Raw genomic sequence first — 17,606 nt, forward strand, 5'->3', positions numbered from 1 at the left:
TCATTTAAAGGAAAAAAAATTTGGCTTCTGTGCCATATATCACAGAATAATTCCCTCCTTTCAGGTTAATGTTCATTCTCCAGCTAGCCAAGGATCAAAGCCGACCAATCACAGAGCATGAAAGCTCCCTCTTTCATCTTTTTTGTGCACAATCTCACTACTTCAATAAAATGGAAGGTGAGTGGACAGCAGTCTCCCCTTTTGAGCAACTTTCAGTAAATAAAATAAAAAAAAACACATTAGCCTCATCCTCTCCAGTACTGCAGTTTTTCTGTCTGATACCAACAAGGTCAAAAACAACTGTGCGAGTCTGAGTTTGCTGTAATGTTTGACATTAGGAGTGAAAAACTCTTCACCTTGATCTCATAGATCTTCAGCTTCCTCTTGATACTGGTGTTCTCCCGCTCCAGGCAGGCCAGCCTGGTCTTGATGTCCTGATAGGCGGTGATAAGGGCGAAGTGGGAGGTTGAGTAGACTTCATCATGGGGCAGCGGCGAAGACCGCCACGCGACGCTGCCACAGCCATCCTCCTTCAGGCCTCCTGCGTCGCCGCCTCCACCGAGCAGCCCCAGCTCCCCTCCGCCTCCAAACAGAGATTGCATCACTCAGAGCTTCAAGCTGAGGGCACACAGAGACAGATATTTGCTTATTAATTATTAAACTGCCAGATTGTTTCCATTCAATTAAATGCACCATCCAAAAATAAAGTAATTAAAAAAAGAAACATTTCATAACTCTGGCTGGGGTCGCCTCTCGGTGCTACAGCAGCAATCCAAAAAACATCAAGCACTCAGCTACTCGCAACAAACAAAAAAGAACAAAGCAGTTTTCTATCGAGAGCAGTCGGACTGCTGGCACACACAATGTAAAATATTCAAAAGCACAGTGGGTACCGAGAGACACGGGAGGATGACTGAGGGGCACGTGAAATTTAGAGATGGCTTACTGTGTCTTAGGAGTTCAGATGTACTGTAGGTGCAATGATCCAGTTAGCCACAATATCACATCGGGTGTGCTTACGCATAAGCTGCCCCCCACAAAAGAAATGCCAGTACACACAGAGCTACCTGATTATTCACTGCCCCATTCTGACAGAAGGGAAGCAAACTCGAGAAGCAGCGTGACCGCATATCAGGTCAGTGCAGCGGACACAAAGAGATGCAAATTTGCTCTGGATAACAAGGTGAGGGAAAGACACGGAGATCTTAACGTGTTTTAGCTTGAACAAATCATTTGTCTGCAATCAGAAGGTTTTGAAGGTACAAAACAAAGAAACTGAGAGAAATGAAATAAAGAGAAAGCAAGCCGCAGACGGTTTTTAGATAAGTCAGAGCACAGCTTTAGATCATGAGTTCGAAAGATTTTTTTTTTCTTCTTCTGTAAAATCAAACATATTTCAGCATAAAAGCACCCTATTTGAATATGATTAGACTCCGTAGTGTTGCCAACAGATAAAGACTTCAAAACAATCCACTGCACTGGTTCCCAAATATTTCTGAACCGCTGAGCCCATCCATGTATGTGTTTTTAATGGCACTTAGCTTTCAGTGTTCACCCAGACTTTGGGTCTCTGGAGGGCTGAGATGGATCAGTGTTTCTTTGAGCCTGTTTAAAATCTTTCCATCACTTCCATTTAAAAATAACAGCTTACTTTTGTGCTTTTTTTTTTCCTTTTGTGTGCCTGCTTTGTTATTGCCTGCAGGATAACTACACAGTGTTTTAATATGACTTCTGCATTGTTTTTAATATTGTGATTTTGGGTCTTCGTTACTTATATTTTTCATTTAATATTCTGTATTATATAATGTAAGTCTATGAAGCAAACACTGCCCTTGTTCTTGTCTTTTATTTCCCTTTTTTTTTCGCTGTGATTTTACAATATATGGCACTCAAGGTTCATCTCTGGATAAAACGCCGTGCTCCTCGTTGTCTCTTTTCACTTAGCTCTCCAGTCACAAAGAAGGGAAGGGTGGGACACATCAATCATCACATCCCACTCAACAAAAAACGTCTGAGAAGTTAATGCTGCCGCTCTCCCTGCACGGAATAACGTGTCAACATTTTAATTTATGAAGGGCATTTCTGTTGGGAACATTTAGATTGCTGTGGGTCTGGAGGTTAAGCAGCAGTCGGCTAGGGCCAGAAATTTGCAGTGAATTGCTTTTGCGGATATTCTTTAACAAAGCAAACAAACACCTGTGGTGATAAAATGTTTTCAGAAGACAGCCTGGTGTTTTCAGCCTATTCCGCCTCCCAAGTTCTCTGTATCTCCTGAGTTCAATTAGCCACTCACAGCAATATAAATACACTTTTCTGAAGTCGGATTTGTATCTTTTTCTCCAGGCTTAACCAGGATATGATGCTTACATGTACAAAACTGTGATTATTAGCAAAACAGTAAAGCACACGTAATCTCGTGAACCCTTTGGCCTTCATTACCTCGGCCTTTTGCATTTAATTTTTGGTGAGAAGTCCCTCACAGGTGCATGAGTAACCAGTGCATGTACTGTAGCTGATATGTTAATCAGAGTATGATTTGCATATGAGTTGGGTTTGCTGTCTTGTTCCATTTCACAGTACTTAAAAAAAACATGAGCTCTGACAGCCTAGACTCCTTGAGTGGCATGATGAATGAGCTGAGTAGCTAGCTGACCACGCTGGCCTCCCTCCCCTGCCCCGAAGACTCCGGGCTGGGCTGTCAAAAGTGATAAATGGTGCCTGTGATGTCACTATCCTCTTTTAATTCCGCTACAAAGGGCACAAGTGCACAAAAGTCATACTAGACGTAGCAACAGCGGTTTGATTTACTGGTACTAGAGGAGTTACACAACAGCTAGTTGATTTGATGTATACTGGAATGGATGCCTTCCTGACTCCCAGCATTGCCTTGTGAGTCAGCGATTGCCCACTGAGCTATTTTCATCTGCTCCCTTCCTCCACGGTGCTATTTTCCTTGTGTTTCAAGAGAGAGGGGAATAAAGCCTCAGCCAATCTACGGCTCTTTTCCTCGCTGGTCTAACGGGATGATCCAAAAGCACTCCCACGAGCACAGGCACGCACATACACACACACACACACACACAAAAACACTGAGTAAAATGCACGCGTGGACAAAAATGCCTGTTTGATCAAGCAGTGCCCATCACCTGCCAACTGCCTGGACAGTAGTGTTTAAGCTGGGAAGATATTAAGGCTCCGTGATGTATACTGTGTTGACATCATGCTGTCAAGTCTGAGGCAGTTTACTCTGGCAAACACTGCGTCACTATAATATCATATCTTTGCACATGGTGTCTCATATAGCAGGAGGAAAGATAAACAGTTTGTACAAAAAAAGGGAGCAGAGGGAGAATAACACTGAATACCATTAAAATGGAAATATTGGTGAGACAGCGATTGGTTTCTTTTAACCGCGACAGAAATGTTTTTACAACTGCAAATCTGCAATAATCAGTGTTGTTGTTTTAGCAATAAAAATTCTAATGAAAAAATGTGACCTCTCATGTCACATTTCTTCATTAGATGATTTCATTAGATGATTCTTATATAGTGCGTTTTATCCAAAGAGACGGATATTTTTCTTAAAGGTTGGCACAGACAAAAACAGATCTAATTTAAGAGTGTACATATCATGTGTATTAAATGGACTCAGACATAACTTCAGGTGAGTACTACGTTTGCTATATGTTTATATTAAAGTAGGTAAGTCTTTGTTAACAGTCACGTTGTGTTGTTCGGTTTCTGTCACTGGTGTCCCAGACATGAGCGACAATGCCAGAACCTCTTGGCATCACTATTAAATGCACTAGATACTGTTAGGTGCCAAATGTGAGCATGCAGGTTTCATTTTGGAAAGGGGCACTTTTCAACCCAATCCTCTCTCTTCTCCTAAGCTCATACATGGAACGCTGGAGCCTAAGCACAATTTTCTGGCTAACAATCTTGTGGCTAACTCATGTGTTATTAGCTTCTGTTGGTGCTAAAATTCTGTTCACATGCACAGTGACAAAATCAGCTTGGTTTTGTAGTCTGAAGTATACTTCATTATGTGTTCTCCTTGGAAACTATTGTTGTCCCGATGCGCTCTGACATCCTAGTGCCACCTGAATCTGTTGTTAGGAATGTTATATTTATGTGTATTTTCTTCTTATTGTAGTCTGACTGCCAACAACTGAGCTATTTATGTCATAAATCTGATGCATATCTTTTGGATTACACTACAGCTTCTAAAGATGGACGTAACTTCTGGGTCTGAAAAATGAAGCAGAAGTGCCTTAAACCTCCAATTCTTTTAGTAGCCACCGGCTGGGATACCGTGGCTCCAAAAACAACTTGCAGTCCTTTAGAAATCATGACGAGTTTAAGGCCTTGGTCATTACACTTGTCCGTTATGTAAATTTTTGTCCGATTATCTAGGCCATGCCCATTGGTTGATGACTTGCTGATTGGCAAGCCATTAGCCAATGAGTGTGTAGTTTCATAGCCAGTTAAAATACAAAGATGGCAACGTTGAAATTGTTTGTCCCAAGGATTAGAAATGGGGCGTCACAAACCAATGGGCAATGTTACGGTAGCTACTTGTATAGTGTCTATAGTTTAAAAAGATCTGTTAAAGAGTTAAATTAATTCTTGCTGTGTCCATAAGTATATATGAAATCACAAGTCGTTTTTATTTGCAGTACTGGACGGCAAGAAATGAGCACAAGATAGTCAATAACAGCGAAATCTGATGATCTATCAGGACAACACAACAGAGGTAAAGTTAACTAAGAATCAACACAGATCATCAGTTAGTCAAAAGAATTTTGTCACATTAACTTTCAAGGTAAAGAAAAACACTGAACAATGTCACGTCACATGTTCAGAGGTCATATTTCTGGCACAGGTGGAACCTCATTATGTCTCTCAACAACAACAAAAACGTAGTACTGGTAGGATGCTCTACTGCCCTCAAGTGACCCAAAAGAGTTAATACAACTTTAACCACAAAACTGTCCATGTTTGCTTTGGAAGGCTGGCCAAGGTTTTCTTTTCTCATTTAAACATGAGCTCTTGGATGCGATCCAAAGTACTCAGGTAGGATGCCGCTTCCATCCAAGCTCGTTCAGCTGCTGTGGCTATTAAACTCTCCATTAGCGCGGCTCGGTTAATTGTTCTCCATTTTCACACGTGGTCTTAAACTAATCCCCAGCAAGAACAACGTGTTAATATCTGGAAGAGCTGCTTCTATGTATTTATGTATTTATCCATTTATTTGTTTTGCTCAGCCTGGTAAATCACTTTGAATAAGTCATGGCAAGATGGTGATATATTATAAAAATACAACCTCAGGATAGATTACCAAATTACATTTAAACCAAACAAACCTACAACAAAGTAAACTTTCACCACGTAGTATTGGGTGGAATTATTTACATTAAAATTATATGATCTGCCTACATATAGGCTGCATATCTAAAAAAAAAAAAAAGATATTATAGCACCATGTGGATATTTATATTCAGCACCCCGTGCAAAACATAAATCATGCCATAAATTCGAAAAGAATTATGTGCTGGCCGTGGATATCTGAGTAATTTGCATAGAAAATAATTTCCTCTAGTTGCACAGAGAGTGCCGTGGATGATGATCAGTTTGTCTTCTGATAGGTAAGGACCAGAACTCGGGAACATCTGTGTTTTGTGCTCCTCTCATTTATCACAGTGATGCATTTATCACATATACACACTCACAGCTCCTCTACTCAAAATATCCCTCTGATATCTTCATGCCGTCCCCTCTTTTCCACTCTTCTATCCCCTCTCTGTCTCTTGTTTGGACCACAAGGCTCATTTGCTGAGGTTCTCAAAGCCCCACTGGACTCCAGGCATAAAGTCAGATGCTTCTCCCCCAACCAGCTCCCTGCTTCATTACAGTGATTACCGCAAGAAGTCATACATTACCTGGAAGCCACGTGGCAGACACTGTTCCACAGAGACTACCTCCCCCCACTCTTCTTTTCTCACCCTCTTCCCTCCTTGTCCCCCTTTCGTTCTCTCCAGAGATTAAATCACCACTCCCATCCTTCTATGTCATAGTACTAAAAAGGCCACAGACTGCTGCTGTGGAAAGTCTAAAGTCACGACAACTAAGCAGTTAATGTGTTCATCTTTACATGTCTGTGTTGTGTTTCAATGAGCTACCCTATTATTTATTTTATTTCACAATAGCCTAAACAACAGTTTGAGAAGTTCTGGTCTGATGACATTTTCTTCCAGCGTGATTCACGTCTGAAACCGAATGTTATCACATTCACACACTGCAGCACAAATTTAAATACACACTCAGAGAGAAATATATATTACTTGGTCTTTTTTCTGCAGTCTTAGGAGAATTAAAAGAATCCATTTAAAGCCAAAAATACAACAACTTTAGCAGAATGGTCTACAAGACCAACTAAGAAGCTATCCATTAGAGACTAGGACACTTTTCAGATGCCAAATGGTTTATTTGCACGTTTTTAAATTTCAGATTGGAGTAAGGAAACCAAAGATCAGAAATCAATCAAGCCAAAGGTCTCCCTAAATTTTCAGCTTTCACGAATACCAGCTGCTTATGAAATGTTTTCCATTCAGCATGTCAGCAAAAATAAATTAAAGAATTTTAACATTAGCCACACAGCTATTTGGATTGCAAAGCCAGTCTAATGGTTAGTCCGCCATTGGTCCGTCATTCTGTACCTGAATATTTCATGAATTGGAGTGAAATTCGGAATAGAAATTGGGTGGGCTCAGAGAATGAATCTTAATGACTTTGCTGATCCAGATTTGTCCTCTAGTGACATTTTATTTTTTCGTTTAAGTAAAACAGCAACTGTTATCCACTGGATGCATAACCATGCTTACACTATGCGCCCCCTCAGGATGAATTGTCACTGGCTTTCAGATCAAATACATGCATAAATAATGACACTGATAGTAATTGCATCTGTTCTTTGTGTTGATTTCTACATTGCAAATGCTTGCACAGTGGAAAAAGGACTATATGTATATATATATATATATATATATATATATATATATATATATATATATATATATATATATATATATATATATATATATATATATATATATATATATATATATATATATATATATATATATATATATATATATATATATATATATATACACACACACACACATATACATACTTCAGATGAATTATTTAACCCCATATTGGAACATTGCCACAATAACTATACTTTTGGCTTGTGTAACACGTGCAGCACAACTATATCACCTCTATATTCATTAGAAAATGTAATAGTATGTAATGTCTGTGCATAGCAGCGATGTGCAACCATTAACTCGCATGATGGCTACCAATTAAGACACGGAGATAATCACTGGTTTGACTGCCAAAATCTGTGATGCAGATCATAGAGCATCTCTTTTCATTATTTTCTAACATAAACCCATTATTATCTTAGCACAGATTTCCTGCCATGTTTAAATAGAGCCATTAAAAACATGTAATGAAGGAGCCATGTCTTTGAATTCCAAAAAGCAATTACTTCAACAAATAGATGAAAGTATGTAAGACCATTAAAGATGCTATTGGTGAAAATGCAGCTTTTATCTACTGGAGCATGCCAAGATTTGATTTGTATTTATTTATTTTTGCAGCTAGATCTCTTCTTCTCTCCTTTGACCTCACCTAACACATTCAGATGAATGTTTCCGTTTTTGTAACAGGTAATATGTACAGCTCTATACATTTTCCAGCACCTTGGGAGGACAGTGCATTATATTACAGTAAATATAAAACTTCAAATATAAAACTGTGATCCTGCAAACACCTGATGTATCCTCTGTTTAGCATGCCATACAGCAGCTAAAATGGTGCAAAGTCTCAGCAGGGTATCCTACGCTGAGTTAAAAAGAACAAGCCTCATTCATTTACAAACATTCATAACCCAATCAGATCCTTAGCGCTGCTGCTTTCTGTAAATGCTGCAAATCATATTTTTGGGAACCTCAGAGGATTCGAACAACAGATGATTCTTCTCTCGATGGGAGATCTGTTTGTGTCTCACTGCCAGCTAATCATTGATTACCGTAGACTGTGAAGGGGAAAATCTGCATGTAAATATTGAAAAAGGATCTTCGTGTTTTCACTGTGTGGCTTTGTAATACTAAAGATATTAAAACCTCGAACAATATAATTATTAGCTTTTTTTATTTCCCACAATGATCCTGCATGCACATTTACAAGGTTGTGCATGTACGTTTTTAGGGCTTCTGTTGTATCCAAAGGCATAAATATACGAGTGCAGTAGAAATCACGCCAGTGCGGTCAAGGCTGAGCTTTCCAGTGATAACAGAACCAGGATCAAAGAGAAAACTGGAGTCCCCACAGAGTGCGATTTAAATGTTGTATCTTGTACGTGAACGATGCAACCGCTTTTCTCTTCCATCCAACCCACGTCCTTCCCCTGAGCTTGTATTACATTTTACTGTTTTCCCTTATACCTTCCATCTCCTTTCATCCTATCCTTTCTCTTCCCCGTCCTCGCTCTCTCTACTTTCTCCCTTCTCTCTGTCTGGCAGTGTTAAACAGCTCCTCTCAGTGCTGCCCTGTGATCCCCACAGGCTGGACATTTGGCACCTCTGAATCAGACAGTATGTCTATGAATGGTGAGTCCAGGGTAGGGAGGTGGTGTGACTTTCGGCCCTGCGCTCATCCGCCAAATGCTCCCATAATGCCTGGCTTCAGTCGGCTGCACCTGTTTCCTCTGCCTTTCACAGTGAACAAGGCCAAACCTGGATGGCACGGCACACACTGAGAACCTATTAACATGCCGGCAGGTAGGGTTTGACTGCGTGCCTTTGTGTGCGTATCCATGCGGACATGAGGACAGGCACATCAACGAGTGTGGAAATGAGTCAGTGCAAAGAGAGTGTGTGTTTTGTGAGTGTCAGCACAAGGACAAAGCAGTCACTGCAGGAAAGGTGATCATTTAGTGTGTTTGTGTGCTTGCTGTTGCCAAAAAGAGACAGGTAGCAAGGGTCAGTGGATGCACACGGTGCTGTGGCTTTATGAATAAATTACTTATCTGGTTTTTGTTGATATACATGTTAGATATACATGATCGTGGCTCAAGACTTGGCAGTTCGTCTTGTAATCAGAAGGTTGCCGGTTCGAGCCCTGGCTCGGACAGTCTCAGTCGTTGTGTCCTTGGGCAAGACACTTCACCTACCGCCTACTGGTGTTGGCCAGAGGGGCCAATGGCATGATATTGCAGCCTCGCTTCTGTCAGTCTGCCCCAGGGCAGCTGTGGCTACAACTGTAGCTGCCTCCACCAGTGTGTGAATGTATAGTGAAATTGTAAAGTGCTTTGAGGGTCTTGAAAAGCGCTATATAAATGCAATATTATTATTATTATTGGTTCACAATTAAACATCCGGAAAGTAGTTAAAACTTGCCCAAAGCTAAGTAAGCTGACGTATAAATATCGCCAACTTATAATTCACAATCATAGACTGTAGTTAAAAGATGCATGAGCCATCGTTTTTTATTTGAGCCAGAAGTGGCTATATATTTGGAGTTACTAAGTTATTACCGTAGTAAGGCTAGTGGGCTGAATTTATAAACTTTACAGCTACATCATACAGACACAATTCCTGCTAACTAGGATTAGAAGATATTAAAATGTCACTCACCAAAACTGGAGGACAGACTTCTTGGACGCACCCATATCACATCACAGCAACCAACCGCACAAACAGAGACTCGACCACTGGCGGCCATGGTCGCCATTTTAGAAAGACACATGACCATAGTATGTTTTATTTGAAAATTTATTTGATCAGACCATGCCCAGCATTTGCTACTGCATACCTTTCATTCATACGTGGCTCAAGAGTTGGGAGTTCGCCTTGTAATCGGAAGGTTGCCGGTTCGAGCCCCGGCTCCGACAGTCTCGATCGTTATGTCCTTCTGCAAGACACTTCACCCGTTGCCTACTGGTGGTGGTCAGAGGGCCCGGTGGCGCCAGTGTCCGGCAGCCTCGCCTCTGTCAGTGCGCCCCAGGGCAGCTATGGCTACAATGTAGCTGCCATCACCAGTGTGTGAATGTGTGGGTGACTGGATGTAGTGTAAAGCGCTTTGGGGTCCTTAGGGACTAGTAAAGCGCTATACAAATACAGGCCATTTACCATTTTACCATTAAAAAATGCAAGCTGAAAATAAAGACACTCACATATCTGATAACATATGCAGATTACAAATTGTGTTTCAAATAATAAAGAGCTGCATTTTACGCAGCACAGCAAACCTGTTCAGCTTTTCAATAACGAGGCCAACATGTTCAAGGACACATTTCCACTGACATTATGTGGAAAATATGCCACTCTGACTTTAAAAAAAATCCTATTTTATCGTCTGTTTTTGTTCAGATCCTCTTGCCAACATCTCTCACTGTCCATCCCTGTTATTCTCCAGATTTTAGAATATCTAGGTTGGTAAATATATTTACACACCCAACGATGCTTCCTTCAGCTGTTACTGTGCTCTAGGCAATGAGCTGAACAAGCAGCAGTGAGCTGTGCGTCATGTCTCCTTAGGATAGCATTGTGGGTGAACACATTTGATAGCTGTCAGACATGGAACAAGTGATAAAAACAGCACATCAACCTACTTGAAGAGCCAGAAGGGAGGTAGTTGACATACAGCATAATACAGCAGATGTAATAATTAGGATCTGGCATTTAGGGAGAGAGAACCGGAGTATTGTTGATTGTGTTTCAGGTTTATGTTTTTTATTCAAAATAATATTTCAGACCATTTTACATTTGCTAACTAATGGTAAATGGCCTGTATTTGTATAGCGCTTTACTAGTCCCTAAGGACTCCAAAGCGCTTTACACATTCAGTCATTCGCCCATTCACACACTGGTGATGGCAAGCTACATTGTAGCCACAGCCACCCTGGGGCGCACTGACAGAGGCGAGGCTGCCGGACACTGGCGCCACCGGGCCCTCTGACCACCACCAGTAGGCAACGGGTGAAATGTCTTGCCCAAAAGACACAACGACCGAACTACCCAAACTTACTTCAAAGCCTAAACACCGGGTACTCCAAGGTGTTCAAGCAAATATCTACAAGAGCACAAACTGGTTCCTGTGAACTTGGATGTTGAATATACATGACTGAGTGCGGAATTTGATTTTTCTCATGCATGTCTTTTATTTCATACTGTACTTTAGTGATCCTCTTCCAGGGCATAGCCAATTACTTATTTTAAGAACACTGAGATCCATTTAGTTTAGTTCATTCATACACATCAAATACATTTGATTTGATATTTGTGTTCAAATATTAGAAATATCAAATAGTACATCACGTCTGACTATCTGCTGTATGCTCGTTGATCACAAGCCCAATGGCTTCTGGGTCAGATTTTGCATTTTATTCTCCAAGATGAAAGTCTAAATAATGACTTCCAGGAATTAAATTGTGGTAAAGAAATTCAAATCAGGGGTACCAACCCAAATACGTCTGTAGCATTTAGTATCAAAGGTTTGGGGTTTTTTTTCTCATTATTGCTCATGCTGCCATGCTCATGTTAGGCTTGTTTCATTTCTATTTTGGTCAGCTATCCTCCAAGTTTAAACAACAATGTAGATAAGAAAAGCATGGGATTTATCTGAGGTACTGAGGAGTTTAATTTATTTTGTAATATGAAAAAAAATATGTTTCTGTTTCAGAAACGGAAAAAAATATGTGTTTTCTTAGAAGAACAGTTCTAGAATAGTTAAATACAAGGGATTTAACATACCTCACTGAAGAGGTATGTGCCACCCTGGCTAGACCTCTTGCCCCTCCTTTGCTGCTTTGGTGGTAGAGAGCTGCAGGGCTGGAAGTCCAATCCCCAGTGTCTCCGGTCTCTGTGCTAAAGTGTCCTGTCTCAAAATACTGAACCCCTCTGTGTATTAACTGATTTGCTAGCTGACTGAATGAAATCCTATCATCATATTTTCTTTTATATGATGAAACCTGCAGTCCTACCTCTTGCCCTGTGACAGCGCAAAAAGCTCCAGACACGTCGTTCCCAGAGCCAGATCAGTGCTAAATATGCTGAGCCTTTTCCCTGAAATCATCAACAGAAGCACCTGAAACTGATGTCTGATTACTAAGGACTGACATTTAAAGGAGTGGAAAAATACTATGTCAGTGTGATTGCTGTTAAAACTGCACTCCTCTTAGTGTGTCATAGTTGTACTCGTGTCATTATGTATTATGTACTGTCTTCCTGGTTAAGTGTTTCTTGAAAAACATATTTGATTTTAATGAGAAAAATGACGAGGATAAATGAAGGATATCATCAAAAATAGATGTGTTAAAAAATCATGTTTATTTGGGAAGCTATATTTCTAGATTTTGCAGAAGCAAAATTTTAATGAAACCTGAAAAATGCAAAGCTTTACCTTAAATGTGGCCCTCAAATGAATAATACATTTAGCTAAATGATGCATAGCCACACAGATCGCTGGTTTCATGTGCTTTTTTTTATAGCAAATATTCATATTCACAACAAATCAAATGAATGATTTTAAAAGCAGCAGCGGTAACTGGAGACCTGCCATAATAAATTAACACAAGTCTATTTTTTTATGACTGTTGGCTGACTAACATCTATGTCTGTTCAATAAGCTGCTGTTGCTGTGTGATGTTAAGACTGGAACTCCATGTACTCTTTGAACACGTGCGTACTACACACACACACACATATGCACACAGCTCAGCCTACGTCATGTGCCAATAAGGTCCACATCCAAGCACACCTACAGAGACACGTCACACATGCATGATGAATAATGCAAAGCACTTATACAGCCTGTTGGTGCAGGAGAAAGACACCAACTCTAACAAATGACGTTCTGTGCCATGCCATACTGCTCTATGATTCATGACTGGGGGAATCAGCTGTGTATGCAGGCGGCCACAGAACTATCTGTGTGTACGTGTTTTTGTGTGTAAGTAAGGCAGCTGCCATTTGGGAGATTGATGGCAGGGGCAGGATGGAGACAATGAGTTGTGGGGTTTTTTTGCTCTCTGCTCTCTGTTTTCTGTCAGCTCCATCTCTCTTTTCTCTCATCCTCCCCTCATCTTTCTTTCCACCGAAGCTGAAACAAATAGTCAATTCCTTCACCTTTCTCTTCCCACCACCACCACCCCGTCTTTCCTCCCTCTCTCTTGCTCTTTCTCACTGTCATTCATCCATCTTGGTATTCAGCAGCAAAGTTTATCACAGCCCCCCCCCCTCCCCCCAACCCACTCTGAGTGGGTTAGAAAAAACCTTTATCTTGACTTTGAATGAGAACTTTCCCCACAAAAGACATTAATCTCCTCATTATTATTATAGCCAATCCAATACTTGGATTCCCTCACTCTGAAATCTGAGTCGAGCTAAGCTGCAGCCCAGAAGCAAAGACAAAAAGACAGAGAGGGTGAGAAAAGAATGACTTTTCTTTTCGGGCTGCAATTAAAGTCCTGCCTCCTTTGACCAACTTAATGTAGCCTCCCCATTTAACCACGACCACACACTCTCACGGACACATGCGGTGTACATGCAGTACACTCACACACACGCTGACACGATGACTGAGTCGGATGACTCACGAGTACTAGTGTGTTTCCCAGTGAAACAAAGCCTGTAATTTGGTCTCAGCTGGTAAAAAGCGCATTAAGGAAGAGAGCACAATTCTTTGTCTCGTTGCACAGTTGGCACGCCAGCAGGCTGGAGTGAAAGATGGCTGCTCAGTAAGATGAGATGCACAGTATGATGAGAAAATGTGACAGAGCTGTCGGTGCAGTTAGCCTAGAGGTCAGAGCGGGATATTTAAAACTGTGCTGAATGTTTGTGCCACATTACATTAGTAATATTAGGGAAAAATGACATTATAGGAAACATATTGCTCATAATAATATACCCAGAGCGAGTTGTTGCATGACTCTCTAGCTTTACAGATCCACCATCCACTGTAAACGGAGTAGTTTCCAGATGCAACTCTTTCACAAAAAATCTTTGTGTTATATCCACCATGTATTTCACAGCAACTGAAACTGGTGTAGACATACCAGCCCATCTCGCTAATGCACCAACCCAGTGTGTCGCACACTGCACGACCGCCAATCTTAGCTATATATAAGCTTTTATAACAGCGCTAAATAGAAAAAAATGTAAAAAAAAAAAGTAAAGAAAAGACTGAAACACCCTTCAAATATGTTCAAATATGAGTGTTGATGTGGCATAGTTTGTCCACCAGAGGGCACTGTGCTGCTTCCTTGTTGTTGACACAGGTTTGGGATTCCACACACAAAAACCAGCTAATCCAGAGTGTAAACGAGCAAAAATAACTACACATAACAAATTTTAGGAAACTCTGTCCATGTTGTGTGTCTTAAAGGAAAAAAAATATTGGCTGTATTTTTAGATCACCAAAATACTGGTATCCCATATACCAGTAATACTGTAGCTATATGTTTGCTATTAGTTGCTTACCACAGCTATTCCGTCATCTTAAAGTTTTCCCTAAATCACTTCTGTTGTGTATTGTAAGCTTTTTATTTATTTTTTTGAAACATTTTTTGTGAGCTTTAGCTGTATTTTTTCTGTTTTTGTTGTGTTTTCTCCAGTTTTTGCTGCTGTTTTTTTTTTTTTTTAAGTTGCAGTGCGTACACACATCTTAAAAATCTATTGTTCGGGCTTGAGATGTAATTGACAAAATAACATATTTACTTTTATGCCATAAGAATAAGGATAGGGTTTGAGTTTTGGCTACCAAATACAAAGAAAGCTAAAACTGAGGCTTCAAAATTGTAATCCACAAACCAAATATGGTTCAGATTACTAAATAATCACAAATAAATAAACAATAATATTACATGAAAAAACTTGATGGATGGATGGGATATCTATTTACCACATATTAGCAATATTAGCAAGCCTAAGCTACAGGTCCTTTCAGAATAAAAGACTCTAGCAACCAAGCAGGAGGTGTTTTATGTATATGTATGTTTGTTTATTTGGTGTTTAATAGCCTCTTAGTCCAATCTTATTATCAAATGCCAAACACTGATTAGCTTTGAGCTTTGAAGGGCACAAAACAATAAACGTAAAGATATCTTCTTGCTCTCTGAAAACCTCAGACGGATATTTTTCTCTTCATTTTCTGACATTTCATGGACTGGAGAATCAAACTTCCTTTTTATTCATGATGAAGAGGATTGAGTTTGTTGCTGTCCTAATTTTGTGATGAAGCTTTTTAACTTATGCCCCATCCTCCATGGGATGAGATGGCTCTCATGGTTTATTTAATAACATCTCATAATCATTACACACATGGCACAGTGCGGGTTTAGTTTTGTGGCTCCTTGCAGTGATGCCGCAGTTGTTGACTCTTTTAAAACTTGCTGCAAGGGTGGGTTAGGTGGCGGGGAAGACGCTGTAATGCAAAACGGTACAGCACTGCAAAGCTTCACAGCCTTGTAGTGGAAAGCAGCATCAGTCAGATGCCATCACACGTTCGTGCATACATACATTAACTCCAGCCAAAGGCCTTGACAGCTCAGATCATTCCAGCGCCAGTGGCCCTGACTCTTACTTGGATCCCACTTTTGTCTTGTTTTCCCGGCATCTGAAGGCTCGTTCGCTTCACAGAACATCACATCCTCCTCCAGTATGTCTGTTCTGCTGTCATACACTGACTACAAGACTGACTGATAGTTAGACACACACACACGTATGCACACAAATGCACACAAATATGCTTAAAATGTAAAAATATGAAAAATGATGGTATGCCAAATATGCATGAGAACGAGAAGTAATGCAAACAGAGCAAAGTGGAAAAGTCACTGTTATTTTCAGTCATGAAAATGCATTCAGAATTAAGACCATGTCTATTTGGATATCAATTTTTACCCTACTTTACTCAAATTAACTTCTCTTTACTGCATATTTATTCAGATGCCGGATTCATGGAAATTGCACAAAAAACCTGAACATATTTAGTGGGCATATCCACACAAATGCATCATAAAGCACCACACATAATGTGGTTTTAACAAGTTATGGGCTTATCTGAGGAGATCCGGAGCCTAAAATTTTATTAGAAATCAACTTTATTATATATCCACATTATAACGCATTCATATCCAATCGTACCCCTCAGCAAATACGCAATCTACTACACTGAGCTGCAAAAAGAGAGGTTGATTCCAACCGTGGCTTCCATCATTTTAAGACATTAAGATCTACGAGAGGCTGCTAAAGACAGAAAATATAACCAAGTGTTTAATTGGCTCTGAGTGCTGATGTGACAATCTGTGGCTCCTGATTAATTAGAAGTGCATGCTTCTGCTGCTGCCACTGCTGCTGATGCATGTTGGATGAGTCCAGAGACAAGATGATGTGTGAGGGAAAAGAGAGCAGTGGCTTGGATCAGAAAGAATATATGATAAACACGAGCGATGCATGCACTCATGATGAGCGCACGTGGATGAGATCATGAATAAAAAATACCGACAGCACATGCGTGTCCCCTGTGTGTGTTTTACAGCAGCACGTGTGCCTCTTTGTAAGGTGTGAGTACATTACTTTAATGAAAGTCACTGTCCTTGGCAAAGGACATAGCCGCTCAACCGCTGAGGGCTGCTCTCTTTTTCACCAGTCTGTCACACACATATACACACACACAAACACACACTTGTTTTCATGTCTTGGTGGGGACATCTGATTGATATAATGCCCACCCTAGCTCCTTACCCTAACCCTAACCATCAGAAATGAATGCCTAAACCGAGCCCTTACCCTGAACCTAACCATAACCTAACTGTAGCTCTAGAATCACATTTTCAGCCTCAAAAATGCCTTCAAATTCTTGAGGACGGGCATTTGGTCCCCACAAGTGCCAGTTTCTGGTGCTCACAGAGATGTTTAAATAAACACACACACACTGCAATATGCGTTTATCTTTAAATGGCTTTGTGAGGATATCCACTTACATAACAAACGTTAACAATTAAAACTAAACACCTGGCCCAGACCTAACTAATGTAGTCATAACATCAATCCAAAATAAGTCATCTCAGCCAGGCCTTTGAAGATGAGTCAGGAAAGGAGAACCAACCAAGAATTAAAACACACACACGCACTTTAAACCAGGCTCTGTGATGCTCCCTTCGCGTAAAGACTAGAGTACTGCAAGATGAAAAGGTGAGCGTGTGTACACATGCATGCATGTGACTGTATGTAGGGGGAATCAAAAGATAGTGGGGGGGGGAGGGGGGGGACGAGTACGTGCAAAGGAAAATGTACTCAGGGAACTCTATTGAAGTCTGAGGGGATAGTCCAATACTGGGAGGCCAAGACCAGATTGCCAGCTTGCAAAACATGCAACTGATCCCCACGGTCCCAAGAGCCAGATTATGTCGAGTATTTAACTCAACATAATCTAATTAACCATGAAAATTTCAACTGCTAAAATTAAGCTGTGTTAGGTCCTCTCTCCTCCATCTTGTAACTCCTCTCGTGTTAAATCAAGACTTATTTGTT

General features: G+C 40.5%; 1 protein-coding gene across 1 annotated transcript in view; it reads right to left on the reverse strand.

Annotated features, from left to right (window-relative positions):
• The window catches only part of tbkbp1 (TBK1 binding protein 1), a 72,230-nt gene that overhangs the window by 36,776 nt on the left and 17,848 nt on the right, over positions 1-17,606 (reverse strand). Inside the window, exon 2 of the mRNA XM_026178074.2 lies at positions 357-618. Within this exon, the coding sequence (XP_026033859.1) occupies positions 357-602 (246 nt within the window). The 5' untranslated portion in view covers positions 603-618. The remainder of the gene's footprint in view (positions 1-356; positions 619-17,606) is intronic.

Source organism: Astatotilapia calliptera, chromosome 8, assembly GCF_964374335.1.
Source record: "Astatotilapia calliptera chromosome 8, fAstCal68.1, whole genome shotgun sequence".
Taxonomy (NCBI): domain Eukaryota; kingdom Metazoa; phylum Chordata; class Actinopteri; order Cichliformes; family Cichlidae; genus Astatotilapia; species Astatotilapia calliptera.